The 15,557-nt window shown below is 34.4% G+C and overlaps 1 protein-coding gene across 6 annotated transcripts in view; it reads right to left on the bottom strand.

Annotated features, from left to right (window-relative positions):
- Positions 1–547: 547 nt before the first annotated feature.
- The window catches only part of TOGARAM1 (TOG array regulator of axonemal microtubules 1), an 80,689-nt gene continuing 65,679 nt past the window's right edge, over positions 548–15,557 (bottom strand). For 2 of the 6 annotated variants that reach the window (XM_070358789.1, XM_070358790.1), the window contains 6 exons: positions 14,554–14,680; positions 12,104–12,222; positions 9,876–10,065; positions 7,470–7,689; positions 4,522–4,608; positions 548–3,914 (listed from right to left, as the gene is read on the bottom strand). In XM_070358789.1, coding sequence (XP_070214890.1) covers positions 3,661–3,914; positions 4,522–4,608; positions 7,470–7,689; positions 9,876–10,065; positions 12,104–12,222; positions 14,554–14,680 — 997 coding nt within the window. In that variant the 3' untranslated portion in view covers positions 548–3,660. The remainder of the gene's footprint in view (positions 3,915–4,521; positions 4,609–7,469; positions 7,690–9,875; positions 10,066–12,103; positions 12,223–14,553; positions 14,681–15,557) is intronic. The other 4 variants (XM_070358787.1, XM_070358791.1, XM_070358788.1 and 1 more) reach the window with 3 other exon arrangements.

Here is a 15,557-nt window from a genome sequence, read left to right as displayed (position 1 = left end):
TCCTTTATGTTCCAAATCTAAGTATGTCATCAGTTTAGTCAAGGCTGCCTTGAGAGTACCTTTCAGACCTATTCTTTCAATTCTCAGTGCTTCTATTCTTTAGACCTTTACTGTCTAGAATCTGGATCTGAGCCCTGCCTAGGAAGTCGATCACTACCCTCTTTCCTGTTGAAACTTGCGTAACCTCCCAATCTTTTAACACATTGAAAAGGCGTACCTTATCAATCCACTAGGCTGGAACATTGGATGAAATCCATTTGCCAAAGGATGCCTTCAGATGGGTGTTTCAGACCAGCTATCTGTCTTCTATTGGTTTTCAAATTTATTCAGCACAACCCTTGAAAACATGGCTCACTATACTTCAAACATACATAACATTCAACATTTTATTCAAGTACTATTTATTCAGTCAGTGCCCAGTATAGGCCAAGGCACCCAGGATACACAGAGGTGAACAGCACATTCAAGACTGGGTCATAATTTGGTACCACACCATTGTCTTAATTTTACATAGCACTGAATCAAACATTCCATGCTCCAGTATTTAAAAAGAAAAAAAAAAACCTATTTTGCTAAACCTACAATTCACTTTAATCCCTTGAAATCTATGTTTACCCCATTGTCGCCCACAGAAGAGTTTAAGTATGAATTAAGAGTTTAGGTACTGTTTTACAGTACACATTATGAGACTTTAATTCATTAATGTTGATACAGTACTTAAATGATTTCCCCTTCATTTGATCTATTTAACCTAACCAGCAACAAAGTAAGTAGGATTAGCTTATCTTGGCAATAAAGATTTCTATAGGTTTCTGCCCATCTTTCCTCAACTTCATTTGCTGCTGGGAAAATTAACTTTAGGTAGAATTTGAGTTTACAAATGCTTTCTCATACAAAATCCCATGTTAATTTTGTACCTCACCCCAACTGCAGGATACATGTAAAGTTTAACAAGTAAAACTGGGTTTCAAATCCATGCTTTCTAAATCAAAGTCTTAATGCTGTTTATGATTTGTTGCTTCCATTTCTTCTCATCTTCCTTCTAGTCATATCACTACCTTCCTAAGCACTTTGATTTTCTCTCTTTATTTTCTCTTTACCTTTAATTTCAGATTTTATGCAATTTAAATTTTATTACACAGGCAATACATGTTGCTCATTTCTGAAAAAAATAAAAATTGCAGAATAGTACACTGAAAAAATTAACTTTTTATCCAAAGATTACCATTATTCTCATATTGGTGTATACAATTCCAGTTCTGTCTTATGTGTGTGTCTATTTAATAAATAGAGACACTGTATGCATGTAATTAGGCTTTTCCTTTTAACATATTGTGAACACTGTCCTGTGGTTAACATTTTAAATAAATATATGCTATGGATTCTGTTGGGTAAACATGCCATTTAAATTCTTTTATTTTTTGATTTGCAGTGCTGGTGGGGTTCGACTTTATCACTATCACAGCCTGTAAAAAAAATTCCTTTACTTCATTTACACCTTCAGCTTTTCTTTAGTTCTATCAGTTCCATCAGTCTCCAATTCTTTTTGACTTCCAGATTGGTAACAGTACTTGGCAATAGAATGCTAGACTTCTGCATGCTCAGTATCAAGTTGCTAATATAGAGAAAAATATTTCAAGTGTGGGGCTCTGTTATGGCTATTTTATTTATAACAAAAACACACAGATTGCATGATGTTTCCACATTATTAATAGTCATATACTTACTGTAATTTTTTCAATGCAAAATTCAAAGTCTTATCTACTGAAAATAATGGATGACTAAGTTTATGTATATAGTAGTGCTCTTCTTTGGCCTCAAATCTAAAATTTACCTTCAATAGATCCAACAATCAGTGTAACTTTAGTAGGCACATTTTCAATGAAACAAGGGCAATGGTCAAAATTAATAAAACTTAGAATCTATAACTATTTTAAGTATCATAAAGGGTGAAGCAAAATTTAATGGTGATTTCAGAGTTACAAGTGAAGTCAAAAGTCTAGGCCAGGTGCTCTGGCAAACTATGTCAGAGGCCCAGGCTAAGAACTTTTTAATATTTCTAAAGGATTGTTTAAAAAAAAAAAGAGCAAAACAAAGAATATGCCACAATCTGTGTGGCTTACAAAGCCAAAAATATTTATTTTCTGGTGTTTTACAGAAAATGTTTGCTAACTTTCGACCTAAATAATAGGCATATAATAAAATACATTTAGAAGAAAATGAATTTTAGATGTTTGTAATTTTAAAAGTGTATATAAATACAGGAAAAGTAGCCACATGTTTACTCTCCTTTCAGATTAGCTTCAAACTTTTTTTTTTTTACTGTTGTGCTCAGAAATTATAGATAAAGAACCACAATTTAAAAAGTAGCCAAATACATTACAAATATATACATTTGTTAATGACACAAGAAGTGAAAAAGAATAAAGACAGTCTACAATTGTAATAAAGTGATCTTAAACTACAACATAAAATCACAGAATTTTAGAGCAAAATGGAACCTGAAAAACCATCTAGTCTAGTCTTCACAGGTCAGAGATGAGAAAACCGAGGCCTGTATCTGGCAAGTGGCTTGCGCAAGTTCACACAGAGAATTTTCCGTAAAATTGTAACTATAACCCAGGTCTACTGTTAGGTCAATAGAGATAGGTCAAAATTGCATCAAGTATAACAGGTGAAGGTGATAGGTCAATACCTGTATAGATCAATACCTAATATATATATTTCCCATTTTAATATACATTGAAGTTGAAAAAATAGGACACCTCTCACACATCTACAGAAATAAATCCTTTTATTATATAACATTCCTTTTCTTTTTTAAGATGCATACAGTACTTGTAGCCCAAGAATTCTGAGAAAAGCTAGAGAAGACCTGGCACTATACTTGAGAATTATACAACTGGGCAGCAAAATAACACCTTTATAAATGTCAGGACATATAGAAATAAAATTTAGTGTTTGCACACAAAAATAGGGAAGTTACATTCAACACGTTTTCTTAAACGTGCATTTAATGTTTAAATGTTTTCTAAAACTTTGGTCATCATGCTTTATTATAACTTGTAAAATTTCACAATTATGTAGATGATTAAACCCAACTGGTAAGCAAATATTTCACTTAACACAGCAGCAAAAGCAAGCTAATACTGTACAATCATATTAGCAGACTGATTTCAGAAATACATGTTTTTCACAAATAGCACATAAAACATAGTTTGTGATAACATAGTTCAATGACTTTTCTTCCACTTCATTAAACAAGGCTGAGTAATGAGACATAGCAAAACATGATTACATAACAAAAAGTATATTTTTAATTAAAAGTCTAATCGTACATATAGGGCAACAAATTGCAGTTTCTACAGAATAGTGCAAATAAGCGGGACTTTTCTCAAAAATATTAAAATTGGATTCACTCCACATGCCTCAGATTTCATGAGCATTAGATTATATTATTTTAGATTTTTGTGTGATGGGTGCAAGTGATAGGGTTGATGTAGGACAGATGTGTACTCACAGGCTGCAAATAAAAATAGTTATTGACTTAATTACTGGATGAGAAGCGCAGGCACTGAAAACCTAACTTTAACAAACTTCCATTTGTCATCATGTAAACAGTTTTGTTCATCATATTTCATCAAAGACTCATAATTCATTTTAAATTGTCATATCAAGCAATTCTTCTAAACTCTTTTTTATATGTGATGGTTGAGATGCAGCCTGATTTAACAGATTCTGACCCATCTGTGTAAAAAGTGCTTTTGATAATTTAGCTGTGGCTGTTCGTATATTTCCTCCAGCTCCAGGCAAAGAGCCACTATTTGTCATGTTCCCTAAGAGATGCCATAAAACAACCAACACTTTCTGTTCTGTTGCATGGGGCTTCCTTTGATAAAGTTCCATAACAATATCTGAAACACAAAAATAATAAACAGTGAGGTTTAAAAAAAAAAAATTCAAGTTCTGACAATTAGAAAGCATATAAAATAAACTAGGCTTCTTCCCTGACATGTGTGCTAAAATGTTCAGCATCTTAAAAAAAGTAAGGCCAGAAACTTTGCTCCCAAAGATTGGGATCTTCAAGTATTAGAAATCTATATATGACAGGCAAAAGCAGTAAAAATAGAAATCAAATCAAAAATTCATCTCAATGTTTTCCAAATGTAGTTTAATCAAGACATACACATTTTAAACTCCTGGACCTTTCATTAAACACAATTTGAAACAGCAGTTTTCTGTATGTACCAATATTTGATTTTAATATCTTTTATTGATCCTATTTATTTCTCCTAACAAGATTTTTTTACTGGGGGGAAAAAGGAATAAAATTCTTTTGAAGAAAATTTTTGGGGTAAAAGTCTTAAAAAGTCTTTTTACAGATCATTATACAATTTATTTCTACTTCATAGATAATGATATTGAACTTGGTAGCTATCCTAAAATTGAGTTGAAATGCCCATCAGTGTATCCTTAATCAATCAACTATTTCTTAAGAAATAACAATTTAAAAATTTTTACCAGCAAGCTTTTCAGTCATATCCTGTTTTGCCTTTCCATTTAAAAACTGGGCTTTTGTGCAAAATGGCTGTAGCAGTAAGTAATTATCTAAACAAAAAGAATAACACAGAGACACATTTTTAAGCAGTTATAAAAATCTTATTTATTTTCCATTACATAGCATTGAAAGGAAAAAAATCATGTAAATGAATGAAAATGTGTTAGAAAGATTTAATCTACATAGTTAACAACTTTAAAAAATTCTCTATAAACCTTAATACAGTAATATTCTTAAAGCAAATAAAAAGTAAAAATACCTCACAGAATATTAAAGGAGCTATCATACGGTATAAAAAAGAAAAAGAACTACCTATCTCCTAGGCATCTTATTCCAAATGATAGTATATAGGTTTATCAAAAAAGAAAAAGAAATGAAGAATTGAAATTTTGGGATAGTTTTTACCTTCACTGATTTTTTTTCAAATTTTTAATTTTATAGTTTCACAGGAAATATCAAAGATAGTACAGATAGGCCTGTGTACTTTCACCCAAATTACATCTTTCATAATTATAGTATACATCAAAACAAGGAATCTGGCATTAGTACAGTATGTGTATATAGTTCTATGCCATTTTATCACATGTGCAGATCTGTGAAACTATCACTACAGTTAAGATACAGAACTACTGTATCACCACAAAGACCTATAGCTATACATATACTGACTCCTCCTAAACTGCTGTTAAACCCTGATAGCCACTAATGTGCTTTCCATCTCTGCAAATTTGTCATTTTGAAAAAGTTATACACATGGAATCCTATAGCAGGTGACCTTTTGGGGTTGGCTTTTTTCTCTCAGCATAATGACCTTGAGATCCATCCAAACTGTTGCATGTGTCTATAACCCATTTCTTTCTACTGCTAAGTATTTTATGGTATGGATATATCAAGTTTTTTCACCATTAACCCACTGAACTATACTTAGGCAATTGACAGTCTGGGGCTATTACAAACAAAGCTGCTATGAACAATCATGTACGGGTTTTTGCATGAACATAATATTTTACTGCTCTGGAATAAAGGCCTAGGAAAACAACTGATAGGTAAGTGCATGCTTAGTTTTTTTAAGAAACAGCCCAACAATTTTCTAAAGTGGCTATGATTTTTTATTTACATTCTCACCAGCAATGTATCAGATCCAGTTTCTCTGCACCTTGTTAGCATTTGGTGTTGTCACTATTTTTAATTTTAGCTGTTCTAATACTTGCTATGAACTCAATGTTTGCATGCCCCACCCAAACTTATACCTTGAAACCCAATCCCCAATGTGATGGTGTTTGAAAATGGGGCTTTGGGGGAGGAAATTAGGTCATGAAGGTGGAGCCTTCATCAGTGAGATTAGTGCCTTCATAAAAGAGGTTCCAAGAGCTCCCGTCCCTTCCACCATGTGAGAACACAGCCAGAAGATGGCCACTTATAAACCAGGAAGAGGGCCCTCACCCAACAACAAATCTGTTGATGCTTTGATCATGGACTTCCCAGGCTTCAAGAACTGTGAGAAATAAGTATGTGTTGTTTTTAAGTCATCCAAGCTGTGGTAGTTTAACTACCCAAAAAGACTAATACACTTGCATAACGATCATGGTCTTAATTTGTATTTATGTTTCCTTAGTGACTGGTAATGTTACACGTCTTTTCATGTGTTTATTTTCCATCCATATAAATGTTTCCTTCATGTCCTTTGCCCATTTTCTAAATAGGGTTTTTTTTTTTTTTTAATGTTGAGTTTTAAGAATTCTTTCTTTCTCTCGCATTCTCTTAGCTGCACTATGTGGCTTGTGGGATCTTAGTTTCCTGACCAGGGATCAAACTTGGACTCCTTGCAGTGGAAGTGCCAGCAAATTCCCACAAGTTCTTTATATATTCTGAAAGTCAAAGTTGCTCAGTTGTGTCCAACTCTTTGTGACCCCATGGACTGTAGCCCGCCATGCTCCTCTGTCCATGGAATTCTCCAGGCAAGACTATTGGAGTGGGTAGCCATTTCCTTCTCCAGGGATCTTCCTGACCCAGGAATCGAGCTGGGGTCTCCTGCACTGCAGGCGGATTTTTTTTTTATCAGCTTAGCTACCAGGGAAACCCCTTACATATTCTAGATAAGCATATGTATCAGATACGTGGTTTGCAAATATTTTCTGCAAATCTGTAGTTTGTCTGGAAGGATAGCTGGAATGATGGCATCATAGAGGACGACTTGTCCAGTTAGTTACGAGCTAAACTACAGACACATGGTTCTAGGATGGAGACCACATAGCATCCTAAACAGGTGCCGAAGCAACCTAAACTTGAACTGTTTACGAAATTCTAGAAAAGAGAGTCCAGGATGGGACACTTAAAAACTACATTTATTTCACTATCTATTTGGACTTATTTTTGTAACACAAAAATAAATATTTTGACCTAAAAAAATAAAAAGTCTTTTGCAAAGTAAATGTGAAGTAAACCTGATAACCACTACGTTACAGAAATGGGATGCAAAGGAAATGTTTTAAATTTTGATGATGTTCAGTTTATGGACTTTATATAGATCATACTTTTAATGCCACGCTAACAACTCTTCACCAAGCCTAAGTTCTAAGGATTTTCTCATATATTCTATAAGTTATACAGTTAAATCTTCCATTGAAATCTATGATCCATTTTGAGTTAACTTGGTATCAGATGTGATGTTGAGGTAGAAAAATAAGAATTGAAAAGTTAAAAATAAAGGTAGAGAAAGTCAGTTTAATGGAATGGTATTTAATCACTAAAAATAATTAAAACTGCTACTGAGAAAACTTTAAAAATTTTATCGCAACATTAAGTGACAAAAACTGAATAGCTAGGATTTTGGCATTTTAGAAAATGTGTAGAATGAGGAAGCACAAAAGTAAAGCCAAAATAATCTGAATGCCAAAGTAAGATTTCTTACCTACGTGCTGACTCAGTGCCTGAACAACATTGGTGGCAGCAGCATAGATGCCTGGATTCTTGGAATTCAGATTGTTATCTACTATTGCTGGGATTAGCATGTTGATTATAGGAGATAAGTTGTCTCTGAGCAAAGGAATCATTTTGTGCATTGTTTCTAGAGCCACCAGGTTTACTTTACTATTGGAATCATGAAGCCGAGATTTAAAAGCATCAAAGATCTGAAAGTAAATTGGTAAATTAAAGTGAACTAATGTTGATATCTATTATATTTAAATTCCTAATGGCATTTCATAGTATTCATCCTACTAAAGCATAAATGTACTATTTAAAAACACACACACGCATCTCATTTAACTTGGACTGAGATAACAGGAACTTCATAAAAATTTGGATGCTAGTGTCCAATCTTCTTACAGCAAAAAGAGAAGACTTCAAAATCCACCTAAAAAGAGATCCTAAAATCTCTAAATTAAGGTTGAGAAATTTGGTTCAATAAAAAATGCTGTTTTCTGAAATGTGTAGGTTAGTTTAGCTAACTTTAAGAACTTAGACATTTCTATTCTTATCTCTATTTGTAACAGAAGTAGACATGTAGGTTTTACTACAGAGATTTGACCTAGTTTCAGATTTAAGTTTTTATTAGTACCTCTTAACCTGAGTACTTAAACAATAGAGCCTTCCTCTTCTAATTCTTAGCTTTTGTAAATTCAAGATATAATGAAGTAAATGCTGAGCAATTTAACCATGTCAGGTGAGGAAAGAGCTATTCTGTGAGAATGAGACTATTAACTAATAATCCATGATATATATCATATACAAGTGTTAGTATTAGTCACTCAGTCGTGTCTGACTCTTTGCAACCCCATGGGCTGTAGCCTGCCAGGCTTCTCAGTCCATGGAACTCTTCAGGCAAGAATAATGGAGTAGGTTACCAGTAGAATTTAATGACTAAATTACTAATGGAATTGACTGAACCAAATTCTGAGGAAGCATAAGTAATCTATGCTCTCGTACCACTAACATTTATTACTGTTTCCCTTTCTATTGCTTCTAGTCTTCCTATATAAGTTATAAAATATACAAATGCATATTTATAAATATATATTAACATAATATATAAAATTAGCACAAGCAGACTTCTAATTTACATATGAAACTTTCATTATTTATTCCTAAGTAATATCAAGTCAGGCTGGATGAAGCACAAGTTGGAATCAAGATTGCTGGGAGAAATATCAATAACCTCAGATACGCAGATGATACCACCCTTATGGCAGAAAGTGAAGAGGAACTAAAGAGACTCTTGACGAAGGTGAAAGAGGAGCATGAAAAAGCAGGCTAAAACTCAACGTGCAAAAAACAAGATCATGGCATTTGGTCCCATCACTTCATGGCAAATAGATGAGGAAACAATAGAAACAGTGAGAGACTTTATTTTTGGGGGTTCCAAAATCACTGCAGATAGTAACTGCAACCATGAAATTAAAAGATGCTTGTTCCTTGGAAGAAAAGCTATGACCAACCTAGAGAGCTTATTAAAAAGCAGAGACATTACTTTGGTGACAAAAGTCCATCTAGTCAAAGCTATGATTTTTTCCAGTAGTCATGTATGGATGTGAGAGCTGGACCATAAAGAAAGCTGAACACGGAAGAATTGATGCTTTTGAACTGTGGTGTTGGAGAAGACTCTTGAGATCCAACTAGTCAATCTAAAGGAACTCAGTCCTGAATATTCATTGGAAAGACTGATGCTGAAGCTGAAACTCCAATACTTTGGCCACCTGATGCAGAGAACTGACTCATTGGAAAAGACCCTGATGCTGGGAAAGATGGAAGGCAGGAGGAGAAGGGGATGACAGAGGATGAGATGGTTGGATGGCATCATCAACTCGATGGACATGAGTTTGAGCAAGCTCTGGGAGTTGGTGATGGACAGGGAAGCCTGGAGTGCTGCAGTCCACGGGGCTGCAGAGAGTCGGACAGAACTGAGCGACTGAACTGAACTGAATATCAAGTCTCTTAAATGCCCTGGTTTTTAAAATACTGATTGATTCACTCAATTTATTTTTTTTTTTTGGCCCCACTGCATGGCTTTTGGGGATTGCAGTTCCCCAACCAGGGACTGAACCTGGGTTATGAGTGAAGGTCTAGAATCCTAACCATTAGGCCACCAAGGGACTCTCTTACTCAACATATATATTTACTGACTGCCAGGTTCTGAGAACTCTGAGATTATAAAGTTTTCAAGGAGTCACCATCTAGTGGGAGGAATCAAAACTTTTCTCTAAGTTTTAACACTTTAAAGTAATATATATCTGTAATATTAAGAAATAAGACAATTATTATACTGATGAACTTTATTAACTATGGATTGAACATGAAAATTAATTTTGACGGTCCTTACCTTCACAATGTTTCCAACAACAAGCTCTTGATTGTTTTCTGTATCTGATAAAAGCTGCTTAATCCCATTAATACGATCACGAAAATCTTTTGCATTTAATAAACCTGTTATGACTTTAATGTACTCAGCACTTTCTAAGGAATTTCGGGGAACTGATTTTCTGGTGATTTCACGAATTTCAGTTACCTCTCTAAAGTGAAACAAAGGTAAAACAAACATAATAATTATCATGTATTCACTTTTTAAAAATTCACAAAATAACCCATAGCCACAATACTTGTGTTGGGGGTCCCTAATATCTCTGCTGGGTTTGGTAATTTGCTGGGAGGACTCATAGATTCAGCATGTAGTTTTACTCATGGTCAATGGCAACCCACTCCAGTACTATTGCCTGGAAAATCCAATGGACGGAGGAGCCTGGTAGGCTGCAGTCCATGGGGTCGCTAGAGTTGGACACGACTGATTGACTTCACTTTCACTCTTCACTTTCATGCATTGGAGAAGGAAATGGCAACCCACTCCAGTGTTCTTGCTTGGAGAATCCCAGGGACGGGGGAGCCTGGTGGGCTGCCATCTATGGGGTCACACAGAGTGGGACACGACTGAAGCTACTTAGCAGCAGCAGCAGCAAGATTTATTATAGGAGAAGGATATAAAGCAAAATCAGCAAAAGGAAAAGGTGCATGGGGTCAAAGTCTGGAAGAAACTAGATGCAAGCCTCCAAGGGTCCTTTTCCAGTGGAGTCACACAGTATAAACTTAATTCCTCCTTAATTAATAAACTTAATTAATAAACTTAATTCCTCCTCCTTAATTCCTTAATTGCAACAAACTGTGACAATACATGTCAAATGTTGTCTATCAAAGAAGTTTAGAGGTGCGGTACCCAGGATTTTTAATGGGGAGTTGTTCACGATTGGTCCTTTGCCTGGGACATACCAAAATTCCCAAGTTCCAGGAATAAGGCAGTTCTTCACACTGTTTGCCCAAATAACAGAGGCACAGTAAACTACTCTTACCAGTTAGAGAATGGTGGGGAATCCTCCTGAAATCCTAGTTACCCGATGCTAGCTAAAGGCGGCGAACCTCTCAAGCTGAACTTGAGAGGTTCTGGAAGCAACCTAGTTATATCTCTGTTCTGGAAGCAACCTAGTTCCTATAGTATTTTATTTCTCTCTAAAGAACTGTTTTAACATTTCTTGCAAAGAAAATCCAATGGCAACAAATTGCCTCATTTTTTGTCTAAGCAAGTCTTTGTTTCTCCTACACTTTTTTCCTTCCAGTTTTATCGAGATATAACTGAAATACGGCACTGTGTAAAGTCTAAGGTATACAAAGACTTGATTTACATATTTCATGACGTGATTATCACAATAACTTTAGTGAACATCCATTATCTCATATAGGTGCAAAATTAAAGAAATAGGAAAAAATTTTAATAAATAACTTTTATTTGTTTTGAGGACTCAGGACATACTCTCTTAACTTTTATATAAAACATACAGTAGCATTATATTCAGGGCATATAGTACTCTCCTCTGTGAACTATATTTTGAAGAGCAAGGCTCCAAAACTCTATGGATTTTTATTTTTTATAAAATTTATTATTCAAAGATATACAAACACGGAAAATATGAAAGATACCTATGCATCGACTCATAATTTTTAAAGTAATGTTTAAAACATATTTTAAAATACACCAAAGAGATCATAATACTTCTGAAAGATTTTTAAAACTATATAATCAACCTATTAAATACTGCCTAATAGTTTAAACAGGTTACACCATTACATATACAATTATATTAAAAAAAATTTTAACAGTATTTCTTTTTTTGGTTGACGGTTATTATAGGTGATTGGTTACACTCTTTTAATGCTTGTATTTCATACAGTTTTTTCTCCCTTAACCATAATTATGTATTACTTTTATAACCAAGGGGGGAAGTAAAGGCTATAAATTGAAAAAAAATTAAAGAGTTGTCCAGGACAGGCCTAATATTGACAAGTTCAATAACACTAAAGTTTTACTAAAGTTTAGTTCACATAAAAGCAAGGTGCTGTGAATAAATAATTGCCTTTTTAAATCAAATTATCTCATATTTTCTAAGTCCTTACCAACTTTCATTAAATTTTGACAAACAACTCTGGAATAGTTCATGAAAACATTCAAATGAGACTACCATGAGACTAAATGAGACTATCATCAGTAGGGAGTAATGATTCTACCTTTCAGCTGAATTGAAAGCATCCCTAGAAACAGATGACGACCTTGTGTTTCCAACACTGCCGGTATGAGATCGTCTTCCTTTTGCTGAAGGAGTATCTAGCGGTATCTCTCCCAAACCCTATAAGTAAAGAGAGGCAGTGCAATGAAAGTCTTAAAACTAGTAAAAGTGAAATTAACTTGGACAATGTAATTTTCATAGCAGTCATTGCTGATCTCTCATGACTGAAGGCATTTTAATAATCTGCGATATTTATGCTTTAAAGGGTATCAGATATATAAATTACCTTGTAATTAGTAGTAAATTAACAAAATATGTGCCCAACACCAGCAAGTGATACTGACTTGGTAAAACTGTTTAAAATGCAAAACCTCATATCTATATTTTGTAACTACTCTTCTTAAAGCTTAAAATCTATAAAAAAAAATCATGAATTTATATAGAAAATATGAATATATCACATAAACAATGAATTCCTATGCAATACCAGTATGGGACTAAACATTTAAATATGAATTAATTAAAATTTATTTTTTCTGATACTTGTACTTGAAATAACTCACAGATATAATCAGCCTCATTTTAGTAAGATAATTTTTTCATGGTTATTTTGATAAATTCTATATGAATTAAGCTGAAATCTCATACCAATAGGAAGAAAAAATGCCCTAAAATGTTTATCACCACACATATTTGAAGTAGTATCCCTTCAAAAATGAATCTTGTATCTAAGTTGACCAGAGAGGAATAACATAAATTACCACAGAAAAATTCCACATCATTAAACTAAGCACATTTTTGCAAAAATTAATACATAAATAGGCTACATTTTTTTCTTTTACTAAACAAAAATGTATATTGAGCGGGTAACTATATGAAAGGGGCTTCCCTGATGGCTCAGTGGCAAAGAATCCACCTGCCAATGCAGGAGACGCAAGTTTGACCCCTGTGTCGGGAAGGTCCTCCGGGGAAGGAAATGGCAACCTACTCCAGTATTTCTGCCTGGGAAATCCCATGGACAGAGGAGCTTGGTGGACTACAGTCCATGGGGTCACAAAAGAGTTGAACATGACTTAGTGACTAAACAACAATTACATGAAAAGTAGGTCTATTTGTTTTCCCATCTTAAAAGGAAGTCAACTCCATTCATTTTCATTATCTTATAGGTAACAAAATGTGCAGGGAATTTTATTCTTGTTGTGTTCCCAATGCTAAAAAGAATTGATTTTCTTTAGACATATATAATTTTATTTATTTATTTATTGGCTGTGCTGGGTCATCAGCACTCCTTGGGCTGTTCTCCAGTTGTGGTGAGTAGGGGCTACTCTCTGGTTGCAGTGTGCGGGCTTCTCACTGTGGTGGATTCTCTTGCTGTGGTGCACAGGCTCTAGGCAAGTGGGCTTCAGTAGTTGCGGCAGGGAGGCTCAGTATTTGCAGCTCCTGGGCTCTAGAGCACAGGCTCAATGGTTGTGACGCTTGGGCTTATCAGCCTGGGCTGAGTTGCTCCGTGGGATGGTCCCAGATTGGATCAGGGATTGAACCATGTCTCCTACGTTGGTAGGTGGATTTTTTACTATTGAGCCACCAGGGAAACCCAAGAATCAATTTTCTTTTAGAAGGGTTGACTTTACACTTTTGAAAAGGGCTCTGGCCTAATATTACTATTGATAGACTCCCCGACCCTGTCTTTTGTCCTTAAGAAAAATAAAAAATAATACAACAAAAACAAAACAAAAAAAATACGAAAAAATAACAAGTACAAAAAACAAAAACAAAACAAAAAATAAAAGCTCTTTGTTTTGGGGGGAACACGATCAACCCATTCAGAAAGTTTATAATCTTTAGCAATATAGAATGGATAATTATAAATTGATCACTCTTTTATTGTTAAGAAACTCAAAGGTAAGAAGAATAACATTACCAACTCTTGGGTTACTTTATAAGGCACTTTTCACATTTCATTTCACTTGACAGTCCCTCAGTTACTCATTTACATACATTTTTGAATACTCATTATCTACAAGGACATATAAGACATGGGGCTTCCCCTCAAGGAACTCCTTTATCAACAATGTGGTAGAAGCTCTAACAGTGGGACGTACAAGGAAAATAAAGAACTAAGTGTAATAAACATTATCCTCATTTTATAAAAACAATAAAGAAATGATATGTGCAAGATTATATAATTGCTACTTCTCAAGTTGTGATTCAAACACAAGTCTTGTAATTCCAATAAGCCACACTACTACATTCTACCTAATATCAACCTTCTATTCAATAAACATTTACACTATGAATGTCTCCTCAGTACTACAGTTGTTGAAATGCTACTGTAGATCTATTCTGAATGGTTAACAGAAATAAACAAGTAATTATTTCTATCCTTTACCTTCCTCAGCAAATGAACATTGCTTTTAAAGTTGTGTTATAAAATAAATTTCTTCTACATACCTTTTGCCGTAAGCTTTTAACAGATTCCTTAATATATGGCAAATCTTTAGATGGCACGTACTTTTCAAGCATTTTATCAAAGTTAGGATGACACATCATGAGGAAAAGCATCTTTCGGCCATAATACCTATGGATATTTAAGAAATATGTGAAATGATTCTATAAATCTTAACAAGCCTAAGTTTCTGTCCTTAGATTTAATTTTTTTTCCCCCAGTAGAAAAAAAACCTATCAACATCAAGATTATCATCCCTATATTAAATAAGCCACTGAAATATAGCTGCAGTAACTGGATTAGAGAGTATAGCATTCTCCTGCCACCCATCTTTAAAAAAACATAGCTTCAAATCTTTTAGCTATATGTCACAGAGAGTCAAAAGCTATGACTATTTTTCAGGCACCCAAGGATCCACATAAAGACTGGCATTTGGCAGAACTGTGAGTTAAAAGAAGTGTTTGTCCTGACTTCCTTGTCTGGTGACCTTTTGCTGCTCACAGACTGGCCAGATATTCTGGCCTAAGTCAACCCAAGATTCTGTATTTCTGACTCTCTCTCTTTTCTTCTTCCTGCCAAAACGTACCTGGGCTTCAATTCTTCAAAAACCTATTCTTTGCTATCTAAAATACATCCAAAGTTAGCTGGTAAATTGTGGCTGATACATTAATGAAATGTCTAATGTTCTCCAAAACTAGGTGTTTTTTTAAATGCCACATTAGTTTTAACATAATTCTTTTGGGATAATACCCTAAGCCAGGATATCATTATAATGGTAAATGATGTGGTGGAAGTGCATACTGGAGATTATTTTTCGACAGGGGGGTCTTGTATTACCTCATAAAACTGTATTCTTCTTCTTCCTGGAGACTTGACCCTAAAATAATTACAATTATACCTTTACCTACAACTTGGAATGTATGATACTAGAAGAACCAGAGAAGGCAAAGCTTTTGTGGGGGAGATGTAGAAGATGATCTCAGAATCATTTATATCAACTAGATTTGTT

This window comes from Bos mutus, chromosome 21, assembly GCF_027580195.1.
Source record: "Bos mutus isolate GX-2022 chromosome 21, NWIPB_WYAK_1.1, whole genome shotgun sequence".
In the NCBI taxonomy this organism is placed as follows: Eukaryota; Metazoa; Chordata; class Mammalia; order Artiodactyla; family Bovidae; genus Bos; species Bos mutus.
Note: the sequence above shows the minus strand (reverse complement) of the source record. Positions and strands in the feature narration are given on the sequence as shown.